This window comes from Leopardus geoffroyi, chromosome B4 (genome assembly GCF_018350155.1).
Source record: "Leopardus geoffroyi isolate Oge1 chromosome B4, O.geoffroyi_Oge1_pat1.0, whole genome shotgun sequence".
NCBI classification, from domain to species: Eukaryota; Metazoa; Chordata; class Mammalia; order Carnivora; family Felidae; genus Leopardus; species Leopardus geoffroyi.
Genome location: NC_059341.1, coordinates 92954326 through 92973496, shown reverse-complemented (window position 1 = coordinate 92973496; position 19171 = coordinate 92954326). Strand labels below are relative to the sequence as shown.

Sequence of the window (19171 nt, the reverse complement as noted above, 5' to 3'; positions counted from 1 at the left end):
TAAGAATACCTTCTTGTTTAATATTGTGTGTGTTGGGGCACGGGGGGTGGGTCACACATTACAAAATTACTGGGAAACTTCCAAAATACAAATTCTCACCTCTACCCCAACTCCCATCACAAGGTATCAGGTGTATTTTCAAAATGATAAAGAGGTGATTCTAGAACATCATTCCATCTGACATCCAGACCCCTCAAAAACCACTTCCACAGACAAGTTTAATACTGAATAGTCTGACAAAAAACCCAGACTGATCAACTGTCTAATCTCAGCTTTAAAGTAAAGGGTTAACAGGAGACAAAAATAAGGTAAACAGATGTTCAGATTTTTTCCTCATATACCTCACCAAACAACGGTCTTAAAAGTAATTTCTCGTAGTAATATATAATCACATTGAAATAAAGCCTCTCAAATCTGTTTAAGGGCCAAATGAATTTTTCCCATAGTTCTTGGTTCTTCTCTACTTATTGAAATAACCTTACTTAAATAACAATTACTTAATGCTTTTCTCCTGTATTTGAACCAGATCCAGTTTGAGGAAAAGTGTAGTTATTTTATGTTACGTACAGAAATGTCAAATCCATGTTTAGATCAATTAAAAAACACAACTATTGGAGCTGAAACGATAAATAACTACACAAATAGTCTGGCAATATAGGCAATAAACTATGGGATAAGGACTAGCAAAACAACTTATTTAGGAATTTAAGGAGTTAGTATGTTCATTCACTTAATGCTGATTTGACAAAGTTTTAAACTATAATGCAAGCACAATTCTTACCAAGTTTTATGAAACAGCTTATAAAGAAAAGCCTGTGTTCAAATTGGCATTATACAAGGTAAAGTAAGCATGCACTTTTTTTTAAATGAACACAGTTCTAATTGGAAGCTCCTCTCCATTTTATATGATGACAAATGAAATTAAAACCACACGATATTCTAGAAAATAAAAAACAGAAATGAGCAGCATACTAATGCAGGCACTTTACACACCTTAAGCCATTTAACATCTTAGCCATTCAACTTACATAAAATCCATGAAATAAAACGTCAGTAGTTAGTAGTTAGGTGCTCTAAAGACCCCTGAAACGCTTATTATCTGGTTGAAGAGAATATGGCAAACTTCAACTTAGGTAACAAAGCAAATAATCTAAAGGCAAAAAGTTGTTTTATGGTTCTGAAGGGAGTCTACTGGTACACAGGTTCTTTCCTTTATTTACCACTTATTTATTCACTGCCTATTATGCTACAAAGGTTGGACTATGAGCAAAGGACAAAAAGTAAATAAACCTTGGCTCCTGACCTCAGAGGAGTCTACTCATTTTCAAAAATCTATGATTAATCCAAAACCACAAGGTATCACCTCACACCAGTCAGATTGGCCAATATCAAAAATACAAGAAATAACAAGTACTGGCAAGGATGTGGAAAAAAGGGAACCCTCATGCCCTGATGGTTAAGACGCAAACTGGTAGTCACTAGGAAAAACAGTATGGAGGTTCCTCAAAAAATTGAAAATAGAAATACCATAGGACGCAGCAATTCCACTGATGGGTATCTGCCCCCCAAAAACAAAAGCACTAATTCAAAAAGATATATACACGGAGCACCTGGGTAGCTCAGTTGGCCGAGCGTTTGACTTCAGCTCAGGTCATGATCTCAGACTCTGTGAGTTCGAGCCCTGTGTCGGGCTCTGTGCTGACAGCTCAGAGCCTGGAGCCTGCTTCAGATTCTGTGTCTCCCTCTCTCTCTGTCTCTCTCAAAAATAAATGAACATTAAACAAATTAAAAAAAAAAGATATATGCACCCCTATCTTCATTGCACCATTATTTATAATAGCCAAGATACGGAAGCAACCTAACTGTCCACTGATAGATAAAGAATGATGAAATATTACTCAGCCATAAAAAAGAATGAAGTCTTGTCATTTTCAACAGCATATATGGACCTAGAGGGTATTAAAGGGGATTCAGAGGCACAAACTCTAGTTATGAAATAAATGGCAGGGATGAAAAGTAAAGCATAGGGAATATAGTCAATATTGTAATAATTTAGTATGATGACAGATAGTGACTATACTTATGGTGACGAATGTGTAATGTACAAAATTAAAACTGTCGAATCGTTATGTTATACACCTGAAATATAACACTGTATGTCAACTACACTTCAATAGAAGTATTTTTTAATTTAAACCTATGATTAATGGTCAAACATTTTTTTTAAAGTTGAAATAAGCACCAGTAAAATTAGCAACAGGTATTTTTACAAATGAGGAAAAACAGATTGAAATAGTATTAAGTTATACCAAAAGTTACTTTTTATGGTGACCCCAAAACCAGAAGGTTCTAAGAATTTCTTCCTTCTGTTAATTTGATATAAAAATTTGCACTATAAATCATCTTATAAGAAAGTTGTTTGACGAGCTTAAAATCTGTCCATAGCAGATTCAAAAGACAATTTGTAAAATGTCTCTTAAGCATTTACTATTTTAGGTATGGTGCCAAGAACGAAGATGATAAAACAGACTCAGTCCCTTCCTCTTAACCTTTTCATCTAATACGGCAGACAGGTAAATGTACAAATCCCAATCTTACAGATTTTGAAAAATACTCAAGGACATTTGACAATCATCCCACCAAAGAACAGACTATTGGTTTGGATCTCAAAGGATTAATACCTTTGAGTGTTAATTTGCATGGGGAAAGCTGGTTTGGGATTTAAAATTTTCATTTTTGTCTGTGTTAGTGTGGGGTGGGGTTGGTAGCACCAACAGCAATGCTAAGGGATGTAACGCTTCATGAGTGAAGGGCCAAGAAGCAGTTAAGAATGGCTGGGGCACAAATAGAAACAAACCTAACAGGAAGAAGATGGAAATGTAGGTTGAGGTCAGGATAAGAAAGATCTTACATACTCACTGACTATGTAGTGAGAACCTATTATGTACCAAGTACTATGCTAGGCTCTGTATAAACAAGAGATGGTAAAAGCACATAGTTCTGCGGTCTTGAAGCTTACAATACAGTCAAATAGAGACATTTTAATTAAAAAAAAAAAACTACATATATGGGTTAATTATATACGTAATTATGAACAGAGATAAATGCTAAGAAGGGAAGAAAAGGAATATGGCACAAAGAGAACTCAATGGTATAACAAAATAACCTGATGTAGACTGCATTGGGGGTTGTGCACCAGGGAAGAGTGAGACCTGAAGCATGAGCAGGAAATTTTTTTGGGGGGGTGGGGAGCAGGGAGATGGCCAAGTAAGCAAGGACCAGGAGGTTAAAGAGATTTGGGGGTCTTATTAGGATTTTAGTCTTTATTTTAAAAGCAATGGGAAGCTATTGAAAGGCATCTGAGGTAGAGATGGGGAGACTATGGAAATGATTAAATGTGCATTTCAGAAACATTCCTCCAGCTACATACACTATGGTAAGAGTTTGGAGAGAACCAAGCTTCCTTCAGCCAACTTGAATGGAGAACAGTTAGAAGAGTTCGTGCAGCAGTCTAAGTGAGAAATGATGGTAGCCAGAATCAGGGTTATGACAATCAATGGAGGAAGAAAATTGGACATACAATCGATCCTCATTATTAGCAGAGTAAATGCATTCTTGTTTCAGCTCACACACTGTAGAGTATCCTCTTCTCTATGTATTGCCACATCTTTTGCATGTTTGTGCTTTGTTAGTAATTTTGCTGTTTAAAATGAACCCCAAGCATAGTGAAGTACTGTCTAGTGTTACCAAACTACAAGAAGGCTGTGATGTATCTTCCAGAAAAAAACACATGTATTAGATAAGCTTCTTTCAAGCATGAAGTTAGTGCTGCTGGTCATGAGCATGTGTGAATGAATCAACAACGTAGTTTAAATAAGGTGTCTTTAAACAGGAATACACAAAACAAGGTTATGAGCTAACCAACTATGAAAATGTTGTGACTAGAGGCTCACAGGAACCTACCACTGTACTTCTAGAAGGCTTAGAATCACTAATTCAACATTCATAGTAACTTTATAGTACTAACTACTGAGAATAATAAGAACCAATCATTTGAGATTTAAAAGGTTAAAGTAAGTCTTTGAAATGGATTAGATATGGGGATGGTAAGGGATGAGTTAGAAAATGGACAAAGAAGGAGGAGGAAAACCACAGGACTTGGGTGTTACAGTCAGGTTATGTACCCCTGCAGGAGTCTTACTGTGATTTAACAGCCACTGCCACATTGGATGGTTCAACCACTCATCTTACAACAGGAGAAAGGATTAAGAAACCTGGCTCAACCACAGACTACACTGAATGTCCATTCCTCAGAATCCTAATCAACAAAATCTCGGCAAGAGTGAAGGTGTGAACACCATAAATCAATGCCCTGCAGCCAAAAGTGAGGACTGAGAAGGAAAAAAACTGTAGCTCTGCACTTCAGGAACTGATCTGAGGCTTATACCTCTATCTCAATGTTATTTCAAACCAATCTGATGCTTACAGCTAAAACATATTGTTTTCCTGTACATAAACAACCTCATAGAACATCCATCTCAGACAAGTTCACTTACCACAAAATACGGAACATCCCCTTTCTAACTCATTAAGTGACTGCTGCTTCTTCAATTAGTTTTGCCTCTGCTTTAGTCTTGCCCTCTGTGTATTAGGATGTCAAATGATGGAATTGCCCCACTTTCCAACAATCCAATCTAATGTGAAACTCCACTTCCTCAGACCCTTCCCAAAATTACCCAAATGAATAGGACCCAACATCTTTTTACTGAGACTTCGCATAGTGTGTGTTCTCCCTCACTGTAATGGTAATAAACCCAACCTGTGTCAGGGATGACTCTACAGAGAATTTCAAGGAGTAACAAGTGGTAAACAGTCCTTGTATATCAAGTAGATAAACAAAGAAAATATCCACTGAATTAGTTACATAGAGCTTGTTAGAAATTTGGGGAAAAGTAGCATTGGTGATCTTAGGTGGGCAACAGCTAAGGAGTTTAGAGTTTGTCTTGCAGTCAATGGGAATTAGTGGGGAAGGCAATGATCAGCTGTGACATTTAGAAAGAAAACTCCAACGGAAGAATTACCAACAGACTGGATTAAAAAGAGGCCTGGGACAGGAAGACTAATTTGAGAAATACTCATCAGGGAACTAAATGAGACAGAGAAAGGTAGAAGGGTGACATCAAGGTTTTCCAAATTGGGCCATCTGGTAGATGGTAATCTAACAGGACAAAATAAGAATAAAAATGGCTTAAGACGGGAGACAGGGAAGTTAGAACGTTAACTTCCAGGCTTCTACAGGAGTCCTAGGTGGATGTAACCTACAGGCAGTGCCATTTCATTCATTATTCAATAAGCAGTTGGGGGGTACCATCATTAGGAACCGTGCCAGGCTCTGCAAACAGTTAGGAACACCTGGCTTATTCTGGAACTGAAAGTTCCTTGAGGTGAGTTATTCATCTCTAGTAAATCCAAGGTAGAGATGTAGAAACAGTGGTAGAAATAGACACCTTGTATTGCACAATGAGCAGCTCTCACAACCCTCCCCTCATGTACAAACACAATTTTACCCTTGTTACCAAAAGAAAGCTAAATAATACCGGCCAAGTGCATCATGTAGTGAACCAATTATCTTTCAAAGAACTTACCACTATCTCATTTTTTCTTATTTATTCCCTTAGAACATGAATTTAGGACAGTCTTAGTATTGTTCATGTAAATAAGACTAATTTTTAGTACTCCTTCTTCTTTCCAGTTTCCTCAATGAGGTCTTTCTTCTATTTTTCAGTGGTGAGCCTTAATCATTGCTGATAATCAGCATTAGCAGTACACCTTTATCAAGAAAAATCACGTAAGTGAAATCCAGTAGCTTACTGCCATCAACCAGCAAAGTACGTAAAAAGTGCCCAGACATCACCTTCTTAACCTCTACAAATCTATTTCTTCTGATTAAACTTACTTTTCTGCAAACACAAGTTGTCCAGAGAACTTAGCTAGTATTTATTGTTACATTATTGTAAATGCCCATGTAGTACTTTCAGCTGTAAGACCTCTACGGTCCCTTCCAGCTCTGAAAAGCTATGATTCCATACCAGACCTGATGTTTTTATTAATTAGCATTTTAAAGTTTCCAAGAGAAAATACCTTCTAATGTCCAAAACAATACATAAATAAATAAATTTGGTAACATAAACCATTATCAAGCTAGGAAATTCTGCAATGCACTAAAAAATTATTTTAAATTGTATCAAATGATATTAAAAAAAAAAAGATTGCGAGATTTTACAGTGGTTTCTGGAAGACATTTCCCAAAATCCTTACATGCTTTTCTCTCAACTCTGGAATTAAAATCCAATTCAACTAAAACAAGCACTTATTAAGAACCCGCAAGGCCAAAACAGTACAGGATTCAGTTCAGTGAAACAAGGTCCCCACCCTCAATCAGTTCCCTACACAATACTGACCCCCAGCTCCAGTCAAAATTACCTACTCCCTCTCCCCCAATGGAGTTTTGTACAGTGTGCTTTCATACTTATACTCATTTTCTCTACCTACAATTTCAAGGCCTAGCTCAGATCACTCTATGAACATCAACCTCCTTGCTTTCATCTTCTCTGCCACTTAAGCCTAATAACTACATACTGCCCTGGGTTCTCCACCTTTTTATAAAAATGTCTTAACCATTCCACAAGCATGGAGTATTACTGAGGGCAAGCACTAGATCTTAAACATTTTGTAGTCCTTCTCAGGGAATTACTAAAAGCATCTTCTAGCACAAAATATTCCATAATATTCCCAAAGGAACTGAATATTCCTGAGAAGGAACTGAAATTTAAGTTCTTAGTCTTAAATGTACCCTAGTCAAAATTCTGGAGAAGTAATGTAACATGGTAGCTAAGAGTTCATGCTCTGGGGGTGTCTGGAAATCCCAGATCTAATGTCAAACCCACCTTGGGCAAGTACTTAATTAATATCACCACATCTAAGATTCCTCAACTGGAAAAGAGACTGTTAGTACTCACTTTACTAGTATCATAATAAAGATAATTAGAATCAAGTGTACGAAGTCGACAGTAAGCATTAATGTTAACTACTATATAGAAAAAAATAAAATAATGGTAAATTTTCTTTAGCTCTTGATTCCTCGTAATACCATAATTCAGTTAGTGGTGAAGCATATGAAAATAAAAGCAAAACTTTAGTTACCTCAACTCACTGAATTTTCAACATTAACATTCATAAGTGGAGCATTCACATGATTCATGACCACTAAAGTTTTCATTTTGTTATCTACAGAATTACCTAACTACTGGCACTAAACCTTAACATACCACCTTCAGGGATGCCTGGGTGGCTCAGTTGGTTAAGCGTCCAACTTCGGCTCAGGTCATGATCTCCCAGTTTGTGAGTTCGAGCCCGGCATCGAGCTCTGTGCTGACAGCTCAGAGCCTGGAGCCTACTTCGGATTCTGTGTCTCCCTCTCTCTCTGGCCCTTCCCCTCTCAAGCTCGTGCTCGTGTGCTCGCTCTCTCTCTCTCTCAAAAATAAACGTTAAGAAAAAAAGATACCACCTTCAAAGAATACAGAATACTAAAACACGAAAGAAAAGGACGTTAGACCCCCCCCCAATTGAACCCATGATTTAAATCTTACAAAATGGTTCTTTAAAAATGCTGACATCTGAAAATTTTGAAGCCTATACCCATTTCTTTACATGAACGGACTATGTAGTTATCCAGAGACCTAAAATTTCAGGCCTATTAGGGACTTTTTGTAATCACTCATGTACAAAGTGAAAATTTAATCCCAAGTAAAGTAGCCTGCCCAAGATTTCACAGATGGTTCAAAGAAAAGACTCCTTAGAACCCATGACTAGAACCCATATTTTGTGACCAGCAGGTCATATTCTCTATGGATTCCACCATGAGAATAATAATCTTTTTTTTCCTTTTAGATATAGCATTGTTTTCTTCTGCCCTTAGCACAAGTAGTGCTAAGTGCCCTTGCACATGTTTGATATTCCAGACTTTTAACTTTGTCCTCAAGATCTTTCTGTTGGTAGATATTTTAAAACATGTAGCAACAAAGTATGATATTTATACCAAAATAAATTTCAAGTGAGAAGTTAAAAGGCATAATTTTAAAATAGAACACGTACATTCAAATGTCTGTACTGCAATTATACAGAAAAATGTTCAAAATACTTGACTTCAAGTGCTCACTATTTTAATCAATCTGTTAAATATCTGTAACTTAATATACACAGTGCTTTAGTTCCAAAGACTTGTCTGTTAACTAGATGGCTTGAACATAAGACAGGTCTTTAGAACAGAGTTAATAAAAATCTTAATGTCAAGGGGCACCTGGGTGGCTCAGTCGGTTAAGCGTCCGACTTCAGCTCAGGTCATGATCTCACACTCCGTGAGTTTGAGCCCCACGTCGGGCTCTGTGATGACAGCTCAGAGCCTGGAGCCTGGCTCAGATTCGGTGTCTCCCTCTCTCTCTGCCCCTCCCCCACTCACATTCTGTGTGTGTGTCTCTCTCTTTCTCTCTCGAAAATAAACATTAAAAATTTTTTTAAAAAAATCTTAATGTCAAATTGCTCAAGTCACGGTTTCCACACTTATCTTTCTATAATGTTCACCAACTATTAGAAATATATCGGGGCGCCTGGGTGGCGCAGTCAGTTAAGCGTCCGACTTCAGCCAGGTCACGATCTCGCGGTCCGTGAGTTCGAGCCCCGCGTCGGGCTCTGGGCTGACGGCTCAGAGCCTGGAGCCTGTTTCCGATTCTGTGTCTCCCTCTCTCTCTGCCCCTCCCCCATTCATGCTGTCTCTCTCTGTCCCAAAAATAAATAAACGTTGAAAAAAAAAATTAAAAAAAAAAAAAAAGAAATATATCAATATTACACTTTTAGAAAAATAATCCACCAAGCAGTGTTTTGATTTACTCTGGCTGAAACTGGTAGATAATTCTTATCAAGTTCAACACTGACTGTAACTTAACATCAGAGCAATATTTCTTTCATATAGTTTATTTAAAAAAGAAAACATGAAAGCATGTATGTATTATCTTTATAAGAAATTTAAGTATCTTCAGTCAAAAATCACATATGCAACATTCACATGACTTGATTTGTTTATACCAAACATATCACCCATACACAAGTCTTACTGGCTGACCAAAACAGTGCCATTATAGGAAAGTGCTACCTACCTCTAGTATGAAATTGCATACAATCAGAATGATATTGAGTACTTTTACAGAATGAGCCAAACCAACAGAAATGGGAAGGGGGCAAATCTCACCACACACTCTACACAGCCGTAAGTATGAATACACACACACACACACACACACACACACACACACACACACACTTAAATGTGTGTGTGTACATATCACCCAAATATGTATTTCAATTTCAGTGTCTTGCACTGGGAGCAAGCAAAGCTCCAAAGGGAAGTAAACAGAATTCTAACTCTAAAAAAAGCAAAAAAAAAAAAAAAAAAAAAAAAAAAAAACACCAAAACTTTTATTTTCTCCAATAATCTTGATTTTGATCTACACTACCCAAAACAAACATGTCTCTTCCAAAAAGTCACAACACTAAAATCTTCGGTATTAGCAAACCGGGTTTAAAAAGTTTCAAATGCAATACTTAACTCCGTAGGTAGCAAAACTTTAAAAAATTCATTTCTGGCTTTGAAGTCACAGAACCAGAACTGTATTTCACTGGCCATTTGAATACGCCAGCACATCAATTTAATTAGGAACGTGATCATTACATTTTTCATGGTTCTCTTTTCACAAATGGGGAAATTTCTTCCTGGCAGATAAGGTCTGGATGGGTTTTCAGGTGTTAAAGGGTACTGTTCATATCTACATAAAACTTGTGTAGACTTATAACTTATAGCCTTAAGACTTTGACTTCAGCCACGATTTTAATAGAAGACTATCTGTTCTTTTCTTTAAAATGCACACAAAACACAATCAACGAGCCTTAGAGAACAAAACAGGTATCAAAGAAATATAAAGCTTGTTTTTAGACCAGGAGCTTATTTATTCTGTGATCAGTAAGGATAGGAGGTAGGAAGGAAGAAATCCAACAAATACTGTAATGCAAAAAATAAAAATAAAAGAGAGACAGAGAGAGAGAAAAACCAAGATAACCCGTGAAAATATAATATTTCTTCAATATGCATGCTACAAGGTTTGGAAACGATTGTACAAGTCTTCTGGAACAGAACTGCTAATAAATGAGGCTTCATATTCACCACCCTCGTATTTGAAAACTTCTATCAGTAAGATCCATTTGCTCATTTTACTCTTCTGTTTAAGGTTCAGGAATTCACCTTTCTGGCAGTAATTCTGGATATAAGGAAATGAGACTGGAATCCCCAATTCCTGCTTAGTTTTTACCTGACAAGGAAAAATGACAAGAGACGCTGGCGGGAAAACCCTGCGAGTCAAGTTTCCCCAGCCTGGCTCCCCTCCACCCCACCCCCTTCTTCCCACCTTCCCGAAAGGAATGGTCCAAAGAAAAAGTTTATAACCCAATCCAGGAACAGCCACCCCAAAACAAGCACATCATTGAAGCTGAATGCACCTAGGCCCACTCCCAGCTGCGGGAAAAGAGGCGGCACCTGGGGCCCGGAGTGGGCAGCAGCCAGAGCCCCAGCGAGCAGGGCGGCCTAGTGCCTGAGGCGGGAGGGCCGGCAGGCCCGGCCTCCCGGTCCCCAAGCCTAGAGCAAGTCCCTTCCCCACAACGGCGGGTGATTTTGCCCCTTCACGCCACCTGGGACGCGAGAATCATGTCTCGGGATTGGGGGTGGGGGCAGGGAATGCAGTGGCGGCGTCTGGGGACGCAGAAGGGGCCTCAGACCAGCGGCGGGCAACCGCCTAGAGTAAAGAATGGGGGGAGGGGGCTGGAAGGTGGGAGCGCACAGGAGCCTGCGGCAGCGGGGAGCGGGGTGGTGGGCCGGAGACCTCGGGAAGGCAGAGGGACCCGCCAAGGCCAAAGGGGTGGGGCAAGGCCTGTGTGAGGGCCAGGGCCGCGGATGGGGCACCCCAAGGTGGGCGCAGGGTCGGATTTCGGCCTCACCTGAAGTCCTTGTCGCTGGATGTCATTTTTTCCAGCAAATTGGAAATGTGGTACGAGGCGCTCGCCATGTTGACGGCCTCGATCCCGCCCGCTGGCGTTGCTGGTGCTGCTGCCCGCTGCCGGCGCCGCTGTAGCTGGGGCTCCTCCTCTCGCTTGCGGCGGCTCCCGCTTCCAGGGTCGCAGCGCGACGCCGACGCGGACTAGGGAGGCGCCTCGACAGGCTGCCTCCTCCTCGGCGAGGAGCGGGCCTGTCCCGGAGGAAGCAGAGGCTTCGGGGCCGGCCTAACGACGGCGCTGCTCGCAGGAGAACGAGCTCATGGGCAGCGAGGAATACAGCAGGGCCTCTCCGGGGAGCTAGACGCCTCTACTCGGATCCGTCTCGCTCCCACTCTCTCCGCACTCGCTCCCTAGGGCAAGAGGCCAAAACCCGCCTCCTTCGCTCCAGGGGCGGGGGCGGCGAACGCGGGACGCCACGGAAAGCTGAGGTCAGGGTTCACGAAGGTCTCCCCACGCACGCTGTAGCGACGCTAGTTAAAAGGCAATCCTGTTGGCTGAAGATTCCGTCAGTCTTCGCGTGGCCCGCCTTTCAGAAAGCATGACAACGACCAAAAGGGGCTGTTCTCGCGAGACTTGAAAGCGACGGTTAAAGGACGGGGGGGTGAGGGGGAAGAGCATGCTGTAATCTGAGAATAACTTGATTTTTTTTTTTTTCTGTACGACAGTACTGGGGAAGGTTTACGATTCTTAAGGAGTATAAGGCCATAGAGTACTGATAATTAAGGTGCAGCGTGGGAACCAACATAAGAATTATTAAAAGGAGCTTTCATTTCGAATCGGACGCGTGGCCTACTTCGCCTTCACCACGGGGGAATAGTGTTGCCACGTGAAAACCACAAATCCCAGAATGCAGTCGGGGTTGTTACACTGAGTCAGGATGTGATTGGCTGAAGGAACTTGCAGCTTCCTCATTGGCTTCCGTGAGAGGAGTGGATGCCGGGATTTGTAGTCTAGCGAGGCAGTTGTGGTGGATAAAACGTTTAGCTCCCCGCGCCCTTGGTTTCTGCCGTGGGTTCGGATTTCCTCTTGCAGCTCTTTTTGCTGTTGTGGGGTGTCTGCAGAGCTTGGCTGCTGCGGTTTGGGCAGGCGCATTGCGGATCAGTTAGTGTTCTTGGCAGAGATGTAATAGAGATTTCCTAGCGCTAATCCTTGAGAATGATGGTAGTCTCATCCTCTGAAGGTAGCGGAGTCTCTGCTGGCTCCCTCAGTGCGTGAAAGAGCTAGCTAGCTCCCTAAAGCAAGGAAGGTCAACGACGAACGATTGTATTCAGGCCTACTCGTTTTATTCAGATTACCTAAAGGACTATCCTCTGTAGTCAGCTCTTATGGATTTAATAATCCTGCAGTTGTGTATTTTATTGTTTCCAGACACACACATACACACACACAGCAGTGGGAGATCAGATACCAAATCTTTTGCTTTAGTACCCACGTTTTTATCTGTTTAATTGGAATTGGAGCTAGCTAACAGGGCTTTCTAAAGAATGGGAAAGCGCAGTCAGGCGACAACGAAAATGGTCTCTCTTACTGTTCTTGTTAAGAAAAAGAAAAAGCTCCTTCCTTCCAACTATAAAATCTGACGCTTCCCTACTGTTCTTTCCTGTAGTTGTCTTTTTTTAAAAGTCAGGCACTGTTATAATCAATAACGGTTAAAACCGATGAAATGTGATCTGGCCTCATAATTCATACCTAAATTTTCCCCTCCTTTACCCCCACATGTCCTTTTACTTTAATGCTGTGTTTCTCCCTAGTAGCACCGTATCTTTTCACTCATTTTACCCAAGTCAACCATCATTCTCTAAGAGTTTCAGCCACAGTTGACTCCCTTCTGAACAACCTTTCCACAATATTTATACAAACTATGCTATGCACATCACACACAAACAAGCTGGTCATTTACCTCGGGTGGACCCCAAGGCTTAAAATCTCAGTCATCTGGTGATAACATTTTTTTTTTAGCCTGAATCTAGTCAGACACCAACTCACGTTTTCTCCATTTGTGTATTAAATCCTTTCATTTTTCAGTTTCCAACTGAACTATGATATTTGTTGCCAGACAGCTTGAATATAAATTCTGCTTACTGACACTTATTAGCTGTCTTAAGCAATTCATTTTAAGGTCTCTGAGCCTCCTTTCTTTATGGCTAACACTACAATCATCAGAGTACAGTATTATCCAATCTGGCTGTTTTAAGAGTCAGGGTGGCTCAGCAGGTTAAGCGACCGTCTTCAGCTCAGGTCATGATCTCACGGTTTGTGGGGTTGAGACCCGCTTGGGGTTCTGTGCCGAGAGCTCAGAGCCCGGAGCCTGCCTCAGATTCTGTGTCTCCCTCTCTCTCTGCCCCTCCCCTTCTCATGCTCTCTCTCTCTCTCTAAGATAAAGTAAAAACATTAAAAAAAAAAAAAAAGAGTCAAAGGAGCCATTGTCTGAGCCAGCTAGTGTTGCCATAACTAAATACCATAGATTGGGTGGCTCAAACAACAAAAACTTGATTTCTCATAGTTTTGGAGGCTAGAAATCCAAGTCCAAGGTAATAGCAAGGTCAGTTTATCCTAAGGGCTTAGTTTGCAGATGGTGGCCTTCTCATTGTGTCCTCATGTAGTCTTTCCTGTGTGCACCCACACCCCTAGTATCTCCTTCTCTTCTTTTAAGGACACCAATCCTATTGCATTAGGGTCCCTCCCTTTTAACTTCATTCAATTGTAGTTGGTCCTCATTTAACCTCAGAGATCTCTTTAGCGGTTCTGTCTTCAAATATAGTCACACTGGAAGTTAGGGCTTCAACGTTTGAATTTTGGGGGGCACACAGTTCAGTCTATAACAGATATCCCATATAAACTGTTCAGCACAGTACTTGGAACATAATAATATTTGTAAATAATATTTCTGGCATTATAAAGGTCGTGGAAAGCATCTAATAAAAGTCAGCTATTATTAGTAGTATATTCTCTCGGTCTTTTACTTGTCCTATCCCAAACCATTCTGCATAGCCAGTTTAGAGTGTTTTAAAACATCATTTTTAGAGTGCCACTCAGCAATTTAAAAAGTTCAGTGGCTCTCTACTACTGAATGAAGTCCAAATGTTTTGGCAATCAGTGGCCCCCTTCATCTGTCCCTAACCCTTTTTTTCCTGAACTTTCTCCCACTATTCTAGTATAGGAATTGCTCCCATCAATTTTTGGAGTCCCTCAAAGACCCAACTCCAAGTTTTTGTACAATCATCACTGTAATAATAAGCCCTTACTTATAGGTCAGGTGCTAAATTCATTTAATCCGCATTTTAAGTATGAGAGGCACAAACAGCTGAAGTAACTTCCTAAAGGTCACCAATAAGGTACAGTTGGGATTAAAATCCAGGCAATGTGGTTTCAGAGCCTATGCTCCAAATCTTGGTACTAAAACGCTTGTCCCCACCTGGAATGCTATTCATCTCCCCTGTCTCTTTCTAGGATCTTGAACCACTATAATAGTGTTTATATTCTAGCCTCCAACTAGAGTGTAAGTTTCTTAAGAGCGTATACCAACTTTAAACAACTACTGCTTCTTTCAAGTACTTAGCCCATGCCAAATTCATAAGAGACACTCAAAAGTATTTAATTTGGGGGTGCCTCAGTCAGCTAAGCATTAGACTCTCGATTTCAGCTCAGGTCATGATCTCATGATCATGAGATAGATCCCCATGTTGGGTTCCACACCAGGCATGGAGCCTTCTTAAGATTCTCTCTCTCTCTCTTTCTCTCTCTCTCTCTCTGTCTCTCTCTCTCCCTCTCTCTCCCCCTTTCCCCTGCTCACGCTCTCTTTCTTTTTCACACACACAAAAAATACTTAATTCTATTTTGTATTCTTGACCTCTTAGAGATTTGATCTGTGTATTGTTGAATATAGCTTGTAACTAAACAGTGGGAAAATGCTTTCCTTTAAGGATCTGTAATTGCTAAATTAATTTTAAGTGCAAAAGGAAATAAATAAACCTAGACAAGGCTGTCGTCCAAGAGTTGTCTTTCTAGTCAATGGTCATAATGGAAAACTGAGACAAGAAAAGAAGAAAAATGGTGTCCTTCAGTTCTTCGAAGTTTCTTCAAATATCAACCAGTAGGTTGGCTTAATTCACAAACATTTATTGAGTGACTACACTGTTCTAGGCAGTGTACTAGATACTGGGGATGCAAAGATGAGAAAGAAGACATTTTCCTTCCTTTGGGGGAGACATTCATGTTGACCAAATCTTAAATTTCATACAATTTTTTTTTGTATTTTGCCTAAAAGAATGGATCCTGAAATTGCCTTTAAGATGTAAATATGATAAAAGGTAAATATGGTAAAATGTAAATAACTATTAAAAGATAAATATCAGTAAAGAGAAGGCAATGGAAACAATACAATTGACTCATATGAAGTTGTTGGGGTACAAGCATGAAATGTTACTTTGTGTTTTGTTTTTCAAACAAACGCTGTTAATTCTTTTACATGACTCTTAATGACATATTGGGCAGATCCCAGAACTTTACCTTTGAAGTCTTCAAAGTTCAGTCTAGTTTTGTTCAACGTCCATCCTGACACCACCTCCTGCTTCTATACCCCTTACAGTTAAAGGGAATGACAAGGGAGAAGATAAGGGGAAAGAGGAAATTTTTCTTTATTTACCTGCTTACAGTTCTACCTCTCTCTTGACTGTTGATCGCAGATACCCAAAGACCGACTGGCTCGTGAGGGTCAAGGTTGTAAGTTCTTTAACGTGTCTTTCAGAGGTCTTCCTTCTGCACACGTCCATGACTTAACACATCTGAGCATTCCCTAGTCCTCCAGGTGGCAAATAGCACTCACAGATGGAGGCCCTCACGAAGGCTCCTGCCTATCTTATTTTGAAGGGAGTTGCTTACTTCGCCTGCTGAAACTCAGGCATCCTCGCCATTATGGAGGGGGTTCAGGCTGCTGCACCGCAAGACCTCTTCCTGTACTGCCATTTCTCACCATTTTTCTTCTGCTCTCCTCAAAAGGGCACAAATCAGTAGGCGACCACCCAAGGGGGAGTTGGGGGGTACCAACATGAAATTTATTTATTGTTTTGGTTTTTTTCATCACTGCTTTCAAATACACTCTGTCAAATACTTTCCTTTACCCTTAAGAACACATCTTGGGCAGACCTCAAAGCTCTCCAGAACTTTCTCTTCCTTCAGAGATTCTCATTTCTTCTGGGTGGTGGGGATATTTTGTTTGTTGGTTGGTTGGTTTTTTAGAACGGGAAGGGGAGGAAAGACCCAGCACCGAGCACTTTCTGTCAACTGATGATTTCCACATTTCTCTTAGAATGTTCTCTTATCCCATGGTAGCCCTCTTCTATGGACTGAGAGGATGTTGCTAGGATGATGGTAACAAAGTCACTTCTAAGAGGGATGGCTTGGTGGGTCTCTTTAAAAATGGGATATTTTATGCCTAACATTTTCAACCTAAGGGCTTCTAAGAAAATAGAAGTGTCTCATTTTATACATATGTGGAGGGAATGTGAAGAGACATCTGAGAATGTGGAAGGGCAACAAAGACAAGTTTAAAATGACAATGACTCTTGTATAGGGAAATGATAGGTCTGGAGTATATGACAAAGAATGAAACTTTCTTTTTCTGTTTCATGACTATTGAAGCCTTAATAAGTACCGTACAATTTCCCAGTGATTTGAGAGGAATGCTACTCAGTTCAGGTTAATTTTCCAAAAGATGCTTCAGGGCTTTATATCAGTTTCCATTGTTACAAGGAGGCTCCCCATTATTACAAGGGGGCTATAACATAGCATTTCCCAAACCATGTACTGGTCCCAAATACTAGTTCCATAAGATGTCAATAGAATCAGATACTATTGGGGTGTGTGTGTTATGGAGGGTAGCATTTTGGTTTAAAAAAAAGTTTAGGAAACAGTTTTATTAAATCCAGAAAAATCTCAGGACATTCCATATGCTAATGTGATGTGAATACCCAAGAAGAATATATAGAATTCCTATGGACTGACCTGTGTGTTTCATTCACTCCCTACCCTTACAGGGGTGACAGGTTCAGATGCTGAAGGGCCAGCTTCCAGCGGTATGGTATTTGGAGACAGGACCTTTGGGAGGTATTTTGGTTTTGATGAGGTCATAAGGATGGAGCCCTCATGATGAGATTAATGCCCTTAAGAAGAAACACCGAGAGTTCTTTCTCTCTCTGGGTCATGTGAGGACACAGAAAGAAGGCAGTCAACTACAAGCCAGGGGGAGAGCTCTCACTGGTACTCAACCATGCTGACGCCCTAATCTGGGACTTCCAGCCTCCAGAACTGTGGGAAATAAGTTTCTGTTGTTTTAAGCCACCCCAGTCTATGGTATTTTCTTATAGCAGCTTAAGCTGACTAATACAAGTATGCAGGTACTTTACACATTTGAGCATAGAGGTTTTTTTAGAGTCCTACCTATTACCATTTCAAGGAATGAGTACCACAAAACATTGAAAATCTTGTTTCATTGGTGAATTTTATTCTGAATTGAATGCTGCATGGGTGATGGGGAAAAAGACAATCTTGGCAGAAAATAAGTGTATTTGACATTCATTTTAAAACAGCCTTCTGCCAAATAAATGTGGATTGTGCTTAATTCATAGATTTGCTGTAAACTGAGTTAAAGGAAATAAAGAGAACAGAACTATACTTATTCAACCAGTTACTAATTTCTGAAATATAATTCTTTGTAAAATGTCAAAGCTGATGTGTTAATAGTGGAGAAAAAGGGCGGTTGTCATTGTGTGTCAGCATAGACAGCTTTGCACACAAATAAACACAAAATGCACCTGTAACAGATCATTCGTTAATAATGAATTCACCTTAGATGAAAACGGAAGTAAATGCTGTAGAAGACTGATCTTAAGAAGATTTATTTCCAATTGTTTGGAAACAATTCCACAGCTAGAGTTTTTTCTATGATCTACTCTCTTCTAAACAACTGCTAGACGCTCTTGGTTAATTTTTAGTGGCACTCTAAATCAAACTGAATTGTTATTCTATGAAGGGATTATTCTTTTAGAGTTAGAAATACATTTGTAGCGTATTAGAGAACATTACAAAGATTATTTATATCACAGAGGTGTTTCCTTTGGAACATCTACCATTGCATTATTACTTTTGACTCATAAGTCTGGCATTTTAAAATCATAACACCCTCTGATTTAAATTTATAAGAACACTGTCCAGGATTTTCAGACAACTAAAAATATAACTTTACAAATGTAAATCTGGTTATCAGTTTTTACAGAAGGATGCAGAAGAAAGTGCTAGAATTCAGCAAACGCTGCATTTTGCTTTAAATATGGATGTTGTACTGATGAGGTCTGATCCCGTTGTTTAAAATGGTATTCTGCTTACCACCAGATGCAAGTTTTGACTTTTGAGAAAAAGTGTGAAAAAGTAATTAAAGGGAAATAATGAGTCCACAGGATCAGAGATTGAAAAAAATGGTACAGTAAAATGAGGTTGGAAAAAATGGCAATTTTAATAAAAATAAATTAAATGAAATGGTATTGGGATTCTTTCAACAGTGGGTATTTATACAGTGAAATTAGTCCATCATTATTATGTATACTAATAGGTGAAGTGATAGAAATAACACATTCTAGAAAGAAATTGCTGATTATATAAAATACTTTTTTATTGTATTTATATCACTTTGGAAAATACAAAATTTTCTGTATGATCTAAGCAAAAAAACCTCAAACTCATTTTACATTTCGTGGAGAATGCTACAAAAAAATTGCATCATTTCCTAACAAGTGTGAGAGCTTTATTATAATGGAAGCAGTTGTTAACTCTTAACATATGTCACAATCTAGAATTGGTTTAAGGAAAATGTTTCTTGTTTGGGGCAAACTATTACTTTTAATAGTCCAAATAAGGCTTAAAACAGGAGAAAATACTTACAGAAGATACATTTGAGAAAGGACTTGTACTCAGAACTTACAGAGCTCAATAAGAAGACAGAAATTCCTATTAACGAAAT

At 39.7% G+C, this 19171-nt stretch overlaps 1 protein-coding gene and 1 long non-coding RNA gene across 3 annotated transcripts in view; one reads left to right on the top strand and one right to left on the bottom strand.

Annotated features, from left to right (window-relative positions):
• Positions 1-5966, top strand: part of LOC123591443 — a 207057-nt gene extending 201091 nt beyond the window's left edge. For both annotated transcript variants that reach the window (XR_006709324.1, XR_006709322.1), the window contains one exon: positions 5786-5966. This is a non-coding gene — a long non-coding RNA (uncharacterized LOC123591443). The remainder of the gene's footprint in view (positions 1-5785) is intronic.
• CAND1 (cullin associated and neddylation dissociated 1) overlaps positions 1-11648 on the bottom strand; it is a 43441-nt gene extending 31793 nt beyond the window's left edge. The window contains exon 1 of the mRNA XM_045465764.1: positions 11101-11648. Coding sequence (XP_045321720.1) covers positions 11101-11168 — 68 coding nt within the window. The 5' untranslated portion in view covers positions 11169-11648. The remainder of the gene's footprint in view (positions 1-11100) is intronic.
• Between the last annotated feature and the right edge of the window lie 7523 nt (positions 11649-19171).